Source organism: Chenopodium album, chromosome 18 (assembly GCF_948465745.1).
Source record: "Chenopodium album chromosome 18, dcCheAlbu1.1, whole genome shotgun sequence".
In the NCBI taxonomy this organism is placed as follows: Eukaryota; Viridiplantae; Streptophyta; class Magnoliopsida; order Caryophyllales; family Amaranthaceae; genus Chenopodium; species Chenopodium album.
The window spans coordinates 5,025,448-5,043,469 of NC_137851.1; the positions used below are offsets into that span (position 1 = coordinate 5,025,448).

The 18,022-nt window shown below is 34.8% G+C and overlaps 3 protein-coding genes across 4 annotated transcripts; 2 read left to right on the forward strand and 1 right to left on the reverse strand.

The window, feature by feature from the left end:
* The first annotated feature begins 344 nt into the window (after positions 1-344).
* Positions 345-9,047, forward strand: LOC145591275 (caffeoylshikimate esterase-like). Of its 2 annotated transcripts, XR_014102286.1 has the most exons (10): positions 345-881; positions 985-1,238; positions 2,824-2,853; positions 3,523-3,649; positions 3,769-3,915; positions 4,859-4,989; positions 5,101-5,232; positions 5,378-5,476; positions 5,735-6,085; positions 9,023-9,047. XR_014102286.1 is itself a non-coding variant. In XM_081647685.1 (9 exons), exons 1-9 carry the CDS (start codon positions 821-823, stop codon positions 5,963-5,965), a joined length of 1,212 nt encoding a protein of 403 aa, XP_081503811.1. In that variant the 5' UTR covers positions 345-820; the 3' UTR covers positions 5,966-6,209. The 2 variants fall into 2 exon arrangements, 1 of the variants encoding a protein (XP_081503811.1); XM_081647685.1 differs by lacking the exon at positions 9,023-9,047 and having other exon boundaries at positions 5,735-6,209.
* On the forward strand, positions 8,205-10,308 carry LOC145591277 (protein ABA DEFICIENT 4, chloroplastic-like). The gene is made up of 6 exons (XM_081647688.1): positions 8,205-8,536; positions 9,037-9,265; positions 9,406-9,506; positions 9,660-9,788; positions 9,880-9,968; positions 10,066-10,308. The coding sequence occupies exons 1-6, from the start codon at positions 8,486-8,488 to the stop codon at positions 10,220-10,222; spliced, it is 756 nt and encodes a 251-aa protein (XP_081503814.1). The 5' UTR covers positions 8,205-8,485; the 3' UTR covers positions 10,223-10,308.
* A 202-nt stretch (positions 10,309-10,510) lies between these two features.
* On the reverse strand, positions 10,511-17,614 carry LOC145591276 (uncharacterized). The gene is made up of 11 exons (XM_081647686.1): positions 17,327-17,614; positions 15,396-15,588; positions 15,227-15,312; positions 14,845-14,929; positions 14,530-14,608; positions 14,265-14,395; positions 14,086-14,172; positions 13,830-13,942; positions 12,901-13,031; positions 11,366-11,479; positions 10,511-10,976 (listed from the first exon to the last, which is right to left on the reverse strand). The coding sequence occupies exons 1-10, from the start codon at positions 17,374-17,376 to the stop codon at positions 11,367-11,369; spliced, it is 1,068 nt and encodes a 355-aa protein (XP_081503812.1). The 5' UTR covers positions 17,377-17,614; the 3' UTR covers positions 10,511-10,976; position 11,366.
* Between the last annotated feature and the right edge of the window lie 408 nt (positions 17,615-18,022).

Here is an 18,022-nt window from a genome sequence, read left to right on the forward strand (position 1 = left end):
TTGTGCCTGTATCATGAAATTTTCCAACGAGATATACGAAGTTATAAATAATTGCACTCAACTTCCCCTTTGTCCACAATTATTTATTTATTTTAAGGTCATTCACAAATAATTTCCTAATGAGTATTATTTACACAAATCATGTGATGTGAATCCCTCCATTAAATTTCTTTCTCTCACATTTTCACTTAGCTAACCAACTTCCTTAATATGCGTGTCTAAATCTAACGGAAAGATTATTTGTAGATGAAAAGTGTATGTATAAAAATAAACGAGCGATTTTCATGGAAACTGCTAAAGGAACTCAAAATTCTATCCAATATGGAATTTACATCAAAAAACATTAATGTTGAATAGTTGATGGATGTATTGATGCATGGTTGATGGAAGTATTGATGTAGCAAATCCAACTAATAACTACAAAGAACTCTTACACCACCAATGGCACCAACTAATTCATCCAATATCCTCACCCTTAAATTTTATTAGATTTTTTCCCCTAAAAAACAATAAAAAATTCTCAAATACACTTCAATGGCAAAAAATAAAATAAAAAAAATCATCCAATCTCCAAAACTATCAGGGTATAAATATGATTGTTGATGAATTTGATAATTCCCAACTTACCCAATTTGCTTATTTTATTCATGCAACCATAGCTCAACCCCTTTATCCATCTTTTTTCCTTTTCCTACTTCCACTCTCTTCATCTCCACCATCATTCCATTCACAAACTTTCCCAAATTTCCTTTTTAATTTTTTTTTATAATACAAATTCTTAATTTAATTTTCTAATTATTGTAATTCCCCTTTTTCCAACATGGCGTTGAATTTGGCTAAGTCATACTCCACCAACAACGACCAATCTCCTCTTGACGATGGTATTTCAAATAAAATAAAATTACCCAATTTCAATTTTGTTTTTTTAATCTCAATTTTTATTTTTAGTAATTTCAAGAAAAATAAAAATTGGGGTTTTTGTAGGTAAAAAGCGAAGAATTGGGATAAATTGCTGCGGTTTTGTTGTGGGTGGAGGAGAGAGAAAACAGAACAAGAAGAAGAAGAAAAACAGAGAAGTGTCAGCAATGGCGGCATCTCCATTATCGTCGAAATTTAATGGCATTTCGGACGATCTTAAGAAAATTCTCGACGCTAATATGGATCAAGCTCCTGCTCGTCGCCGTGCTCGTGACGCTTTTAAGGATGTTCAACTCTCAATCGACCATTGCTTATTCAAGGTTTTAATTTTTCTTCGCAATTTTATTTAATTCATTCAGTTTTTAAATTTTTTTTAACACAAAGTTTTTATTTTTTTGGGTATTTTGATTGATTTTAAATTTTCAATGGGTGTAGTTGTACGGTGGTGGTGAAAGATGGGAACTTTAGTTTTGAGGGTGAATTAAGACGGTTATGTAGTAAATCGGGTCGGATTTGGTTGTCACGTTATCAGTTCAAATTTAAGAAATTATACTATCAATAATTATACTATCAATGCGTAGAGGGGTATTTTTAATTTTTTATCTAGCTTCACTTTAAGAAATTTACCATCTTTGTATTGGTTGATATTGGGCTCTTCTTGGAAGTTTGAAATGCATGTAATTACTATGTCAGAGAACAGAGAACTATAAATAAAGGTGTGGGTTATATATAGGTAGTGTATCAGTGTATGTAACAACTTGGTCAAAAAGGTTGGAGTTTGTTGCATTTATAGTTGTGGGGGTGTAATTTTAAATGACATTATAAGCACCATGTTGATTGTTTTTTTAATGGGACCTAAAGTAGTTGATATTGTGTACTTGTGTACCACTAAGTCAACACTGTGTCACACTGTCACTAAGTAATGCGAACTACTTCCTTCGGTCCATTACCATTACCCCATTTGATGGTCAAGTGGGGCAATCTTAGTGGGATAGACGGATTATTAGATTTATATGTAAGTGGTGCCTTGTGGTGGTTTATCTTTGTCTGAATCTTTGAATAAGGTACATGCATCAATGGCTTGCTTGTTTTAGGCATTTGGACTTTCACTATGATCACGGATTCACAGTGCTCGAGCCTATATTAAAGTGTCACTCAAAATCAATAGGGTGTCATCGAATATTATACTTCCTCCGTTTTTATTTTTATTGCACCATTAGGACTTTTACACTATTCACTTAATCTTCTTTGACCATCATTTGTAATTTATACATTAGGAAAAATATAGTAATGTGGGATCTAGTTAGATTCGTATCGAACTCTACTTTTCAAATACCAAATTTTTATAATTTTTACAAAAGTATAATTGAAGATATTGATAGCTAAAGCAATACATTGACAAACGTGAAATCCCTTATGGTGCAATAAAAAAAGAACGGAGGAAGTATTGTTTATGGAATTGGCACTTGATGGTTGGTTGATTACTGAATGGAGTAAAACACAAACATGGATAGTTTACTTGTTTTAGTCATTTGGATTCTTACTAATAACATATTACATGAGTATACATTCTAGCTTACAGTAAGTTAGTGCTTTATTTGGGACTGTACCTCATCATCCCTATGGTTGAAGATTAGGTTTTACCTGAGTATTGGAAGTTTCACATTACTTGTGAGTTTTGACACTCGATTTTATTGATGTTGTAGTTGTGCTTGTTCTATTGCTGATATTGTAAATAGTAATCCATTGCCAATATGTAATTTTGAGGATTTATGATGGGTTAAAAAATATGTTACTTATTGATTTCAGTATTTTGAATATTCTTTTAATCATTGATCAATATTGGTGTATGAGACTTCTTTTATTTTGATGTTTATTTTTTTCGTTCTTTTTTACATGCTACAGATTCCAACTCAGGGTTTGAAGATGGAAGAGGTAATGACTGTTATCTATCACTATCTGTTAAAAGCTCTTGAATATTTCAACTAGTCCAAAGCTCCTCCTTCTACCCCCCGAGCTAGAAAAAAAAAAAATAGAAAAAGTAAAGGGAGGAACACCCTGCTAATATATAAATAATCAATCAATCCAAGTTGAGTGTCTTGGTAATTGTTTAGTATAATAGTATATGTTTAAGTTTAACTACTTATTTTACAGCAAGCTTTGGTACTTATGTAATAGCTATAACTTAAACAATTTTGTGTCTTTTTGCAAAAAACGTTTTGATTTGATAGTCTTGGTTAATTTAATGGTAAGCCAGCCTATATGAAACTTGATCTCTCAGACAAATTGTCCCACATGAGTGTATCGCTGCTGCTGCTATAATCTACGAGTAACTAAGAACATGTAAGCTACACACACTAGAATTTTTAGGGGCCCGAGCAAAGTGGGAGTGACCTGTAAGTGGTAGACTAATTGATCAGTCATCGTAGCCTCATATCAGTTTACACTGGTGGAAAGTACTTGTAAAATAGAATCCAAAAATTGACATTTCCTCTTGCTGTATAATCTTTTTGATGTAATACTCCCTTTTTTTGTGTGTGCAATGTCCTATGTAAGTGAAGTTAATTTGTTGTTATTTATTTTTTTTTTTTTTCATTGGAACAGAAGTATGAAAAGAATTCAAGAGGTTTGGAAATTTTCACCAAAACTTGGCTTCCAGAGTCGTCTCCTCCAAAAGCATTAATTTGTTACTGCCATGGCTATGGAGACACTTGCTCATTTTTCTTCGAAGGCATGTACCTTGTTTCCCATTGGGTTAATATTTGGGTTATTCATCACAAATTTTCATAATTAAAATAGAAAATTATCTTGATGGTAAAAGTTCAATCTTTCTACTTTGTTAGTTTGCAGGAATTGCTAGAAAGCTGGCATCAGCTGGATATGGGGTTTGTGCAATGGATTATCCAGGTTTTGGCCTTTCAGATGGTCTTCATTGCTATATTGAAAGCTTTGATCAGCTCGTTGATGATGTGGTCGAGTATTATTCCAAAGTTAAAGGTAATTATGGACACTAATATGGCAACTCTTCAGAGGATTTATTTATTTATTTATTTTTTTTCTTATTGTATTGCCTGGATCTTTTGGCTGGTTTTGAGATAAATTTTGGTGCTTCATGTTGATATTTGCATTTCATAGTCAGTTCTTGCCTTACTAACTTAATATATGGAAAGGTCGAAGGTGATCTGGCCAAAAGAGATTCCATCATAATATGCTATAAGCATTAAGCAATACAGGATGACACTTGTACATTTAGGCTTTTCTTATGTGTTCAATGGATTTAGAATAAATCATTCTGCTCGTTGATTCCTTTTCACCCTCGTGACACGTCTTTCATTCACTGATTATCATTTTGGTGGAGAAAAAGCGAAAACATTCTGATCTTCATTGTCACTCGTGATTTTGTTAATTTACTCATTTTTCTGATTCTTGCCTTTCAGCCTTCTTTTTCTTTCATTTCTTGGATATCATTTTGGCGAAGTAGATAACAGAACATTCTCATCTTTATCGTCTGCAACTTTTTAGTTACAAAGAGTCAAAATTCTTATGCAACGTGTTTGAAGTTTTGATTGTGAAATTATCTTTTCTCATTAGAGATTCCTAAGAGTTCAATCAAAAGCATATTCTTCTGCAATAATTTACAATTATCTCTATTTTATTTCAGAATCTCTTTTCTTGTTATTCTATATGGATAATCAATACAATATTACAATGGCCCCCTTGTCAAGTCAGGATAATGTTTATGACAATGTTCATTATCTTGTGATAATTAATACAATGTTATGTTCATTATCTTTCGTCTATGCATGGGGTCTATATGGATAATTAATTCAATGCGATACTTTCATGGATAATCACTGACTGGAACCATCTGATTTCCTTCACAAATTTCTGGCTGTATTGCCTATATATAAGCTGCTGACCACTTACTCTTCTGTAGCAGAAAGACCAGAGTTTTGTGGCCATCCAAGCTTTTTGTTTGGACAATCAATGGGCGGGGCTGTGGCTCTAAAGGTGCACTTTAAGCAACCCAATGCTTGGAATGGCGCTGTTCTATTGGCACCCATGTGCAAAGTACTTTTCTTTCATGAAATTCTTACAAGCATCAACATATACATAGTGCTATTAAACCTGTGTGCATTATTGACAATTGCTGCCTTTTTTTTTTCTACTCCTCTTGTGTAGATTGCAGATGACATGTACCCCCCATTTATTGTGGTCCAAATTTTACTTACCATAGCAAAGTTTCTTCCCAAATCGAAAATGGTTCCACAAAAAGATTTAGCCGATTTGGCATTCCGTGAGAAGAAAGAAACGGTAACCACCTCCCCCCCCCCCCCCCCCCCCCCCCCCCAACTCTTTTCCCCCTTGGTTGCTCCAAATTGTTATTGCATCCCATTTTCCTAACTCTTGGCACTAGTCCAGAACACTAAATATATTTTTGTCACATTCTTGAGTTCAGGCAGGCTATAATGTCGTTGCTTACAAGGATAAACCACGTCTGAAGACAGCTGTTGAGCTGCTTCACACAACAGATGAGATAGCTCGTCGACTGGAAGAAGTAAGTGATTACTGTTGCCTTGTAATCTTGTGTATTTTATATAAAATGGTGTGTTTTTTTAGGAGAAATAAAATGACATTTACTGCGTGCAAATTTTGATGGCTCCTATCGATTTTTGTACAAACACTGATGTTCATATCACTTTGCAACTTCCATGAGATTCCAGTCCTCCAGCTAGTATTATGCTTACAAAAAGAGTAGGCCGTTGAGTATTTTCTGTAATCTTACAGACTGTTTCTCTTGTTGATAATTGAATAGGTCTCATTGCCGTTGTTGATCTTACATGGAGAGGCTGATGTAGTAACAGATCCATCAGTTAGCGAGGCATTGTATGAGAAGGCAAGCAGCAAAGACAAAAATCTTATTCTTTACAAGGATGCTTACCATTCACTTCTTGAAGGGGAGCCAGATGATGTTATTTTTCGCGTATTTGATGATATTATCTCTTGGTTAGATGACCACAGCAAGAACGACACTAATCAGAGCTGATGATGAAAATAAAGGAAAACAAACATTTTTTATAAGCAGTATTTGTTCTGTACAAAGGAAAAATCACAGGCTTTGAAAAGTTTTGGTGCTAGAAGCATTGTTATCTATTGAAATTTTCAGGTGAATATGCAATAAATATTTGAAGCAGTAAAATGTTTTGTTGCATATTTACTTGCTTAACTCTGGTGTAGTTGTGTGAATTAATGTATTTTTGGCTTTTCCACGAGGGTGTAGCTGTCTTTGACATCTGTGATGAAACTACTAATCTAGCTTCTTAGTCCAAGTCCTTACCTTGACCATCCACGACTAAGTCCTTTGTGATTGTTACAATTCTTACAATGCCAAAAGATAAATATAATGTGTCGTTTTAAAATCAAATTAAGTTGGTTCATGTCTTTTTTAGTGGCGGTGAGCCCTGAATGGTTGCGGTGGTGGTAGAGAACGTGCGAAGAGGGTTAGAGAAGAGGAGGGAAGGAGCAAAAAAAATTATAAATAGAATAATTAATGTCAAGTAATAGGGTGTATTATTCTTGGATTTATATGTTTGCAATATGATTTAATGCCATATTCATCATCTATATTTTAGGTTTTATTATCAGTGTTGTTGGAACATCTCCACAGATAGGATCGCTTACTTAGTCACTAGCCGTTATGAAGGACAACATTTTTCCTTCTTCGAAACAAACAAACTAGCTTCGTGAAATGTGGCAACATAGGAACCTCATGACTCCTACTAGTTAAGGAGTTTTCTTTGTATAAGTTGGGTTGTTGGGACGACCCTTGACATAGGTTCCAAGCACCAAGTAGACCTTCCGAAGAATCTTAGAACGTACCTCGATACATAATCTTATGAGGTTCATTTGTTTGTGTGGAAATCAAATTTAAAGGCTAGAATACATGAAATCAAATCAATTAGTCGGTCACACAAAGGCTCGTGGTGGCCTGAATTAATGAAGCTAGGTAGGTCGGTCACAAAAAAGGAAAATATGATAGTTTTAAGGCAAAGTGAACAGTTTCAATTACCCAAATGCCTCTCGAGGTCCCGTGGGGTTGATGGAAAGCTCGCCAACCTCTTTTCTTTCCGAGTTTGAAAAAGTCGAAAATTGTGCAAAACTAAAGGCTATAATCCACGCTTTTTGACCAATTTTGAGATTTTTTTTTTTTTTTTTTCAAATTTAATTGAATGCAGGAAATGTTTCTTGAGGTCATATAAGTTGGCTTGGAACAATAAAATGCCAACCAATAGGTCTATAAAGTCATGAAATTGAGTGTAGTTCAAATTCAATTGCATTGATAATCAATAGCCGCAAGAGATGATTTCTATCACCAACTTAGCATCTTGGGATCGTATTATTATTGCTTAGTGTATCCCTATATTTACCTAGGCACTAAACAATTACACACTCCAATTTTAGAATAAAATGTTTCGACATTTTGCACTATTCACTCTCAATTTACGTTGACTACTATCTATACAATATATTAAAAGGCGTTCCTTTTGAAGGAACGGTGCCACGTTGCACTCTTCAATGTATATGACAACATGTCACAATGCCACGTCAGCGACACATAAGCTTGCGACTTCATTTAACAAAATTAATAAAATATGGTTTTATCTAGATTCGAACCCTCAACCTCAAACAAATAAATGCTACACACTTACCATCTCAACCAACTTTTATTAGTGTTTCAAATTTCACATATTTAACATTATATATTTCTTTGAGGTTATTTAATTTATTTGTTTTTCACAAGATTAGAAAATAAATACATATGTAGTATAAAAAAACCGTAACATCCGAGACAACGTCCAAATCACACACTAGCTATACAACACTTGAACATAATTATCAAATTAAAGAAGTACAAACTAGCAATCCGGGGCATCGTCTGGGACACACACTAGTTAATGATTTATACATAAGAAACAAATATAATAGTAGATAGTTATTGAAATCGTTTTAATGAATAATCTAATACTAGCATTCAATTGTTATAATTTTTATTTATCATTAAATTATTGGTCAAAGTTTAACATTAGTATATGCGTCAAGAAGCAGTAATGCACTTTAAAAAATCAGGGGGAGTATGAGTATCAATATGATGAGTAAGCAACTTTAAAATCCCAAAAATGAGCACAAAAAAAAGGAGAGACATGCAAACAAAAAGGAGCCCACATGGGAATGACTGAATGAGCAGTAGTATGAGTCATAAATCAACAATTTAGATGAAGTCATGACAATTTTAGTCAGTGGAGCACTTACCTTACCAGGGCCTAACAACATGCCAGCCTACCCTTCTTTTTCCCTCTAATGGGAGGAAGTTTATCTACTTTCATCACCCATTTCCTTTTTTTCATGAATCATGATTATGTCAAAATTAATTCACAGTTCTATATTTAAGCTATAATTTCATCATAAATGTATAAGTGGGTTCTACTTTTCTTCATTTTTGCTAACTTCACTATTCATTATACTTTCTGGGTCTTTTGGAATTAGTGCTGTTTTTATATTTTTGGGTATGGCTTTTTCTTCCTGCTTTGCCTTTCATCCCCAGATCTCTTCTTCCAAGGTACCCACTTTCTTTTTTTGACTTACAAGCTTTTTAATCGACTTCAATTTTATATCCCAATTATCAAACTTTGAATTCAATTGTTTCTGATGTTGTGCTCTTTTTTTTGCTGTTTGCATCATCATTTGTTGATAATTTTGCTTAATTTCATCTGGGTGTTGATCAAATTAACTTCTTTTAGTATGTATTTTTGGTTTCTGAAGAATTCATGATCATTTTTTGGTGATTAAAAACAGAACATTCACCCAATTGATTTATTTGATTATGCTATATATGCTTGGTTTGCATGCAAAGTAGTTGAAAAGCTGGTTGAAAGCTGAAAAATAACAAAGATTTAACTGCCTCTAATCCTCTATAAATCAGTGGCAAAAATGATGCATTGTTAATGTTCTAGTGTTAAGTGTCAGAACCACATTATTTACTGAATGATTACAGTGGTGAAATATCACTCAATTTCTTTAATTTTGTCCAATTTTATGATTTAAGGTTGTTTGATGTAGATTGATTGCCGCGTTTTAGTACATAAAAACCATCATAAGGCGGGATTAAGTCCAAGTTTAGCTCTTTCTCATCAGGGTGTAGGCACTGAAATTTATAGCCAGCAAGTGTCTAAGCTAAGACCTGAAGTAAAGCATGATTGGTGTTTCCTTGGAGGGCTTAGAATTGATGTTAGACCGAAAGTAAACAAATTTATGTTTTCGCGGAAGAATTCTGGAGTATGCTATTCTTGTAAGATTTTTCTTCTTAATCCTGAAAATGCTGGTTTGCTCAAAGCCTGTAACATGTGATTATCAGTTTTATCCTTGTCGGGTTTATAATCTTAGGTTCGACCTTTAACCCAATGCAGCATACTTTGCTTGTTATTTCAGGGTTGCCGGATCCTCAAATTGCTACCAGTGCATTTACCATAGGGACAGCAGCTGTCCTCCCGTTTTACACTCTTATGGTTGTTGCTCCGAAAGCTGAACTTGTAACTTCTCTGAACTAACTGAACTATGTATGAAATCTTTTCTTGGTGTAACAGTCATCGTTAAATAGTCTAAATGAATGTTACACCAAGGAAAGTGTTATTTTGTGCTCTTCTATTATGTGTATGACAGTATGATTACTGAATATACTGCAGACAAAAAAGACCATGAAAAGTAGCATACCATATGTTGTGTTTGGCCTTCTGTACGCTTATCTTCTGTACCTGTCGTGGACTCCTGAAACTATACGCTTGATGTTTGCCAGTAAATACTGGTTACCCGAGGTTAGTTGTTTGGCATTAACAAATTAACAGCAGATTCAAATACAAAACAAATTCATATCCTCAAATTTTGCATTTTATGGATGATATGTAGCTGCAAGGTATAGCGAAAATGTTTTCCAGTGAGATGACATTAGCATCAGCATGGATTCATCTGTTGGTAGTGGACCTCTATGCTGCTAGGTCTCTTCTTCCCTCTCCCCTGCTGACTCTAGATTATGGTGTTCTATTATAATCAGGCATTGAATTAAAAGCTCACACGCTCCTATTTTGTGAACAGGCAAGTTTATCATGATGGTCTACAGAAAGAAATTGAAACCCGGCATTCAGTCTCAATGTGTTTGCTTTTCTGTCCAGTTGGAATCCTAAGCCATTTGATCACATCGTCACTGACCAAACCTGCTGAGAAAACTAGACATACAGATACTATTATCTAATTCTTCAGAACTGTATTTTCAGGCTTTCGTGAACTACTGTATTACTCTGTAGTTAAATGTGCAAAGGAAGTTGCTGTCAAGTTTTAGTTTCTCATTCATACATCATGCCAACATACCAAGATGTCCTTTGCAATACAGATCAACGGAATTGTTACTCTAATGAAGATAAATTTAGTAGGATCAAGAACAGTGGTGTGCGTATATAAGATGATTGTAAAGGACGATAAACCAAAAAGGAAATATTCCGTACTCCATAACACACTTTAGACAAGAATTAGCCATAAGAGACGCGTAAGAATAACATTAGACTGAATATAACAAGTTATCTGTCATGAATTGATTGTATCACTAAACTACACATTTGCAATACAAGAAACAGGAAAGAGATGCAAAAATAAAATCACTTTCCCTTTTCCTTATCGTCTCGAGAAAAAAAAATTAACTACAATTATGTTTTCCAGTTGAGTATATGCTGCTTCACAGCCAAGTTTAGTATTCTTCATACGCTGCATATTCCCGAACTACTAAAATCTCTTTCCAACAAGTAGCTCCCAAGTCCCAACATTGACAGACCAACAATCCAACATCAATTTACCTTGTTTGATCTCACAAGTCAATCTTCGAGCCTCCAAGCTTTGCCTAAAAGATGAAAAAACACTGACATTTTCCTGAAAATTCACCATCTGAGTTACAACATCAAGCTCTCAGTCCCAGCTAAATTCTTCTGGTTTAACTTAGGTATCTACAATCTCGGCTGCACAAGTAGAAATGACTAGTTAGCAAAGCTAGCCACTAAATGTAAGAAAATAAATACAATCAAGCGGTCTAACTTGATAATATCTACAATGATCAGCTGTAATGTATTATTTACATCTAGAGATCAGTGCACATACTTTTTCAGTATTGTGCTATAATTCAAACTAAATTGTACTACAACACTACCTACATAGCCTACATTTAGTCTCAGGGTCCATACCCAAGGCCTAGCATCACTTCCCAGTTCACACACACTCTCTTCCCTTTCCCTCACTTTAAACTCCATTCTTCAATATGATCAAGTCAAAAAACCAATTCACCAAAATAAACCAATTAAAATATATAACCACATCTTAGCTGACTAGTGAACTTCCAACGCGATCATACTTTAAGTTGGCAGTGATGACATCTGAATCTGATCCTCCTCAAATAAATTCTCTGAAGGTTCTAGAGTTTGATGATCTCGCCTTGGACGTTCCAAAGAAGTTGCTTCATATATCCCTGTAGAGTGTAGACATTAAGTAATAGTTTAAAGATAAAGAGACAATTAAAAGCACAAAACTCTTGTCTCTCTATGTGCACAACAATCAATAAACTTGTCAGACTCAAAACTAGGAATAAAACCCTTTAATCCTCAAACTATATAGATAACCAGAAATAAAAGATGGAGCAAAGCTTCCCTTCACCCCACCCCCCCCCCCCCCCTCCTCCTCCCTCACACACACACACACACGCCCCAAAAAATAAACTATAACAAATTTTCTTAAGCACATGAAACACGAGGAAGATACCAAGGCCTGGTGCCTGGAGAAAATTGCTGGAGTTAGCAATACCTACCTTGTTTGATAAGAGTGTGGGGAACATTTGGAGTGTTTTCCAAAGACAATCTCACGTGCCTCATAATATGTAGAAACTAGGGATGGCAATGGGTAGGGTCTGGGCCGGGTATAGTAATACCCGTACCCGTAAATTTTTATCCACACCCTACCCGGACCTTAGGGTATAAAATTTTTAGACCCTTACCCGAACCCTATGGGTCTACTTGGAGCACTTCTTTCTATATCAAAACCAAAAGTAACATCAATTTTTACCAAAGATTTATATAAGATATACTTAATTACTTGATTAATCATGGAATGTTGATGTATAATGATAAATTATTTGTTCTAGTTTTGCCCTTTATTACTTATAATTATTATGAAATAAATTGATTTGTCTCTACCATGTCTGATATTGAAGAATATTTTTATTTTAAAGCCTAATTTATTCTTTTATTTATCTATATTTTAGTGAAAGGTAAAAAGGAAACTCCCTAAACTGACGCATAGCATAGAGATGAAATAAATAAGCTTGCAAGAGGCTAGTTTTAGAAATCAGAAAACACTTCTAAAGTTGGGACTATTCTAGGCTAAATGGTTAATAAATCGTTAAGAGTGCCTTTAGTTAATCAATAATTGGGACTGGCATGTTTAAAAATGAGGGGCCATAGTTGGGACTGTTTAATAAAAAGGGGATGCATAGTTGGGAATGCAGCCATACAATTTTCCAAGGAGGAAAAAACAGCATCAATCTTGAGCAGAAGCAAAGATTCACATACTGAATTCATCTTCTAATCAAGCCAGACATCAACTCATTATAACATAATATATTTTAAGAAAGCTGGTAAAAGCGAGAACAAAAACCATGTTTACTGATAGCAAGACATGAGAATCGAGATATGCTTGTTACTAAGAGGAAATACAAAACTCCCTATAAGTCAACCAAATTGGCGATATCCAATAAAAAAAAAAGACCTTTCTATAACTTCAAAGCTCAAAATCTCCTAATTAAAGCGATTTGACTTCAAGATATCATTATTAGAGTTCCTGCAACATCATTTACTACTAAAACTTGAACATTTAATAACAAGTTATAACACATACCAAAACCCAGAAGTGCGCAGCAAATAATGAATCCTGCCAGAGAGAAGTCCATTTTGTACAAAATCTCCAATACAATGATACATCCTCCAGCTACCATAAGGTGTTTAGGAGATGAAAACACCATGTGCAACCTACACAGACACAAGGACTTCATCATTCATTTTTATAGCTCCACCAGTACACAGAAATTAGAGCAAGGATTCAAAAAGACTCTAGTTAAGAATAAGAAACTTTTACAGAAACATACCAATATTCAAGTGATATATCATTTTCTTGAAAAATACAATGGAAAGTTATTGGAGAAGTGAAAGCAAACAAACAGGACAGCTTCAAAGTGCAATTTTTTTTTCACTTTTCAGCTATCAAAACATGGTATTCAGCAAAACTTCAACATATACTAGAGGCGTCACATCCTACTTCACCTTAAATTTAGGTCAAATTAATGCTCCTAGATGAAAAGTTGAGTAATTATCAGAAAGGAAAGTAAGGGAGATTTTTATGAACTCTATGCTGTATTTCATATCAAGATCATGACATGATGCAAAAATCTATTCCTTTCATCCTTCCAAACTGTGACTTGACTTTTAATCATCACATCAAAGGAAGCTCCTTAAACATCAGGCCTTCTTTTGGGTAGGTACAGAAAAAAAGCTAATTTAGAGCTTCACACAACACTATAGCCAACACATCAATAAGATAAGAAATAATGTCAACGACACCGTAGAACAATGATGATTCTCAGCTAAAAGTTACAGCGGCAAGGTAAATACAATTAACTGTTGTGACCTTGAGAGACCAAACACTTTATAAGTCTACATCTTCAAGGATGCACAACTTTAAATATATGATAGATCTTATTACATATTATGCACAACAAACACCAACAGCAGATATCTATAAGGAGAATAATAGAATAGCTGGCTAGGTACCTCTCTTCTGCAATATTCTCAACATAGGATATCAATATCACTCCAAAAAGGATGGTGCTTATGTAAGGCCACGTGGAAAAGGGAAGATCCCTATTGCTATCAGGAGCTGTCCCCTGAAGTACAAAACAACACCATACATTAAAATCCAATTGAGCACACAAGTTATACCCAAAAGGTCAAATAGCAAACATTCCCATTCTCCCACTTCTAGTAATTAAAAAAAGAACATGATGAAAGTAGACTGAGTTCAGAATACCAGTATCACGTCCCACATGGCAACAGGAAACATGAAGCATGTAGCAGAAGCAATGGTAATGGCATGAAGGCGCCTCTTAAGCTGATTCTGAAATTCATAGATAGAAAATTAAGACAGGTTTTTTTTATTAATAGCAGGTTGAGCAAATTAAACTGCATATGTATGAAGTAGATAGAAACCTTAATTGAAATACGCCGTGCGATAACTCTTCTGAAAGCTGATAATATTCCTGCCAACATAGGAACAGCCATTTCTCTCATTCCCAATACCTTTTCCTTCTGAGCATCAGAATCCAGATTCTCTCCTGACGGTAATCTATGGTTAAGTTCACAGCTCAAATTTGTATTTATTTTAATACTACTAGGATAATATCAAAAACAAACCCAGGGAAATATTCTCTCCCTCCCCATGGGAGAAATAGGAGCCTATGTAACCAAAGGATATAAAAAGGAGAATAAGTGGCCATGGCCCATCCTTGAGATAAGAAGTAGAGGGAAGCTAGCATTGCTACCAGTCCACCAACCTGACAAAAATATACAGAATTTATATTAACCAAGACAATGTGCAACAAGAAAATGCAATTTTTATATCACACTCATTAAATCAAGCTTCAAAGTGACCAGTTTTTTTTTTCCCCTTAAATATCTGTGGCAATAGATAGATCAAAGAATATGATATTACCAATTCAAGCTGCCTTAATGAAGAAGGAAAAAAAATATATGGAAATAAGATGAGAGACAGTTAGAAGCTTGGAGCTACCTTCTTCCAGATATGACCCCTACGCCCATATAGAACTGCAGATAATACTCCAAGTACAGCACCTGAGTATTCTGCAAGAATTGCTCTGCGTTGAACAACTGTAATTGTTAATTACCTTCTCTCATAGTGATACCATATGCGGAAAAAGGTCACAAGCAACATATATGAAACAATATTGAAGAATAAACAGGAGACTGCTACAAAAATGACAGCTGGGACACTAAGTTCATTATCCTGGTCCATCAAAGGATGCTATCAGCTTATACTACCCTAGAAAATAAATAAATAAATAAATCAGGGGGGTGGGGGGGGGGGGGGGCGCTTTTTCACATTTCAATCTTTGCCAATGAAGTCATCATAAGTAGACAATAAGAAATCATACCGAAGAGGGCCACATGCTTTGACTCCTTTCACCCAAAGGATGAAATACAGAGCAGTTATGGCTCCATTTATCAAAGAAGGAACAATCTGGAAGACGTAAGAAAATCCAAATTTTAGATTAAATGGTATTAGGAAACAAAGATTATATGTCTGTTTCCTTGTTGCCTAACCTGTGTGTTGGAAAGTGGCCTTCCTCTCCAAGGTTTTTGCAAAACGAGAAAGACGATGGATGATGGAACCAAGCAACTGAAGATATATAGCACAACCGAAGATTCTGACTGAGACAAATAATGGTACATGGAATAGATTGACCATATCCGCATAAAGTTCCCAGTGAAATGAATGATTCTAAGAGGAGTTTGCCTGTGAGAAAGCATATCATTGGGAATTAGTTTATACAAAGGAAGTGGCAGCAAAAGGGATAAATATTGGTAAAAACACTACATGAGTAAGTAAAATAAAGTTACAAACTTTGACCTTAATGATGCTAAATGAAAGTACTTCAAAAATGGTTAGAATGTTAGATCTCAAAAGCAGTTTGAGTTCTTTTATGTTATCAGCAATACCAGCAGAATTTTGACTCACATCCTACGACCTACGGTACTCATAATTGGAAACTCGGGGTAAGTGTGTCAAACACGAGTACTTGTCCAAGTATCTGACTTGAATACTGTGTAAAGAATCAAGAATATCCAAATTTTAAAGATTAAAATGAAGTGTGAAGTGTCGATACTTGATATCCTTGTGTTGGGGATCCAACATGGGTACTTATAGTGAAATGAAGAGTCTGAGTAACATAGCTCACTATCTATTAAAGATCACATAAATCATAACTACTCATGATTAGAAAATTCTGTCCTCAGACATCAGACATTACTGATGCAGCACTCCGTATCTTTAAATAAAGATGTTCCCCATGCTTCCCATGTCAGTTGGATCCCGTTGGCAACTTGACATACATACAGAAAGAATCATGCTTGCCTGACCAGAACCCCAACGCACCCCATCCCCAACCCCAATGCACCCCATCCCCAACCCCAACAAACACACACCAACAACTAAGCAAATATGTACTATGTTGAGTTACACAGAGACTTGACCAATGAAACAAGGACTAAATCCCATGGGGGAAGCCCTGGAATTTCATGCCATCTACTAAGCTTTCTTTTGACCAACTAAATTGTGATTACCAATTCAGCTTCACTTTCATTCTGGCGTATTAGTTTTTCCGTGGACTTTTGTTTTACGTGGATCAAAACATTGCCCCTCGGGAAATAAGACAACACCTTGTACTGTATGTCACCACCCAATGTAATATACGATGTATACATCACCGTCTATACACCTTCAAGTTTAAAGCCTAACCAATCCAATTACTTCTATCCATAATTTTAAACCTCCATGACCCAATCTCTCGTCTGTAGCTCGTGGTATAAAATTTTAAGCCTCGGAATAATATCCTACTACATTGTACACCCCAGGGAACTCCTTCCATTAAAGTCATCATCAACTGATTTGACCCAGGCAACAAAACCCCAAATAAAAAGTATATACTGTAGGAAAAATACAAAAAATGTTTATCTAACCAGGTAAATCCAATCAAACAATCCATTCTTCATTTTCACTAATGGAAGCAAACATAATTGTAAGCAACTCATTTCAAATAAATGGCCTCGTTCAAACCATTCGGCTAATAAACTCAATTCATTCCATCTTGACTAGGTAGTTAGGTATAACTTACAAGTTCCAGTCAATCCTAACTTCCAGAGTAAGACAATCTCAATGCTCAACACCCCAGATAAGCTCTAACTCCCAATTGAAGATTTTTGTATCACAATATACTATACCCTCCATTTTCAATTTTATTACTCGTTATTAAAACACATCCAACAAAAAAAATAAAAAATAAAATAAAATAAAAAATGATCTAGGGTCTTGAGGTTCAACATAACCAAGTATATTAATCAGTCTAATAACATTAATTGAGCAAAAATTAAACAAAATCACAAGAATCCAAATACTAAAACTAATAATAATCGTCGGAAATTAGGGTTCTGAATCCAATGCAAAAGTAATAAAAGGGACTGAAATTTAATTATACCTGGAATAAACTGAGTAACGATCCTCAGAAGTTGGCTTGGGAGACATCATCTTGTTAATCCCCAGAAAATTCAAACAATTAGAATTCTAAAATAAAATGTAAAATATGAAATTTAACAAAAATTACGTGAAACAAAATCTCTATTTTGCATCTTCAACGCCATAATGAATGGTTGCTTTAACTAGTTTCTCAGGCATCTGGGTACGAGTAATTGTTTTCGCCCAAGTTTAAGTCCTTGAAGCACGAACTTAGGAGTTAAGTCTTTGAAGTCGTTGGACCATTTCATAAAGTTTGTGGTCGGTCTTTGGCATGTTGGCTAACCGGCTAATATTCTTTGTTATATTGGTTTGGGCTATTGGATGATGGGGCGTTTGGTATATGAGAATGAGAATTTTGAGATAATAGGGTATGAATTATGTGATTAACTTGAATAATTATAGACGATAGATAGATAGATAATTTATTGGATTTTTTTGTTCGATTAAGGGCATGTTCTCTTCATATTATTTTCAGTTCAGTTCTTAATTTTCTTTTCTCGTAAAATGTTCAGTTCACCTCAGTTCAGTCAATCAGAACATGCCTTAAATTGTTTGGATCGTAATGGATATATATCGGGAATACACCCTTACAATGCATATTATTACTTTCGTTTTTCTCATCAATGGCATTTTGGACAGTTTGCTCATTTCCCATCAG

Excerpts from the sequence above, each read along its gene's own strand:
- LOC145591275 (XM_081647685.1), top strand. The coding sequence starts at position 821 with ATGGCGTTGAATTTGGCTAAGTCATACTCCACCAACAACGACCAATCT. Across the intron at positions 1,239-2,823 it reads TCGACCATTGCTTATTCAAG|ATTCCAACTCAGGGTTTGAA; the intron begins GTTTTAATTTTT and ends TACATGCTACAG. Across the intron at positions 5,477-5,734 it reads TAGCTCGTCGACTGGAAGAA|GTCTCATTGCCGTTGTTGAT; the intron begins GTAAGTGATTAC and ends ATAATTGAATAG.
- LOC145591277 (XM_081647688.1), top strand. The coding sequence starts at position 8,486 with ATGGCTTTTTCTTCCTGCTTTGCCTTTCATCCCCAGATCTCTTCTTCC. Across the intron at positions 9,266-9,405 it reads TTCTGGAGTATGCTATTCTT|GGTTGCCGGATCCTCAAATT; the intron begins GTAAGATTTTTC and ends TTGTTATTTCAG. Across the intron at positions 9,969-10,065 it reads GTGGACCTCTATGCTGCTAG|GCAAGTTTATCATGATGGTC; the intron begins GTCTCTTCTTCC and ends TTTTGTGAACAG.
- LOC145591276 (XM_081647686.1), bottom strand. The coding sequence starts at position 17,376 with ATGATGTCTCCCAAGCCAACTTCTGAGGATCGTTACTCAGTTTATTCC. Across the intron at positions 14,173-14,264 it reads CACGGCGTATTTCAATTAAG|AATCAGCTTAAGAGGCGCCT; the intron begins GTTTCTATCTAC and ends TATGAATTTCAG. Across the intron at positions 11,480-12,900 it reads CTGCGCACTTCTGGGTTTTG|GGATATATGAAGCAACTTCT; the intron begins GTATGTGTTATA and ends TACACTCTACAG.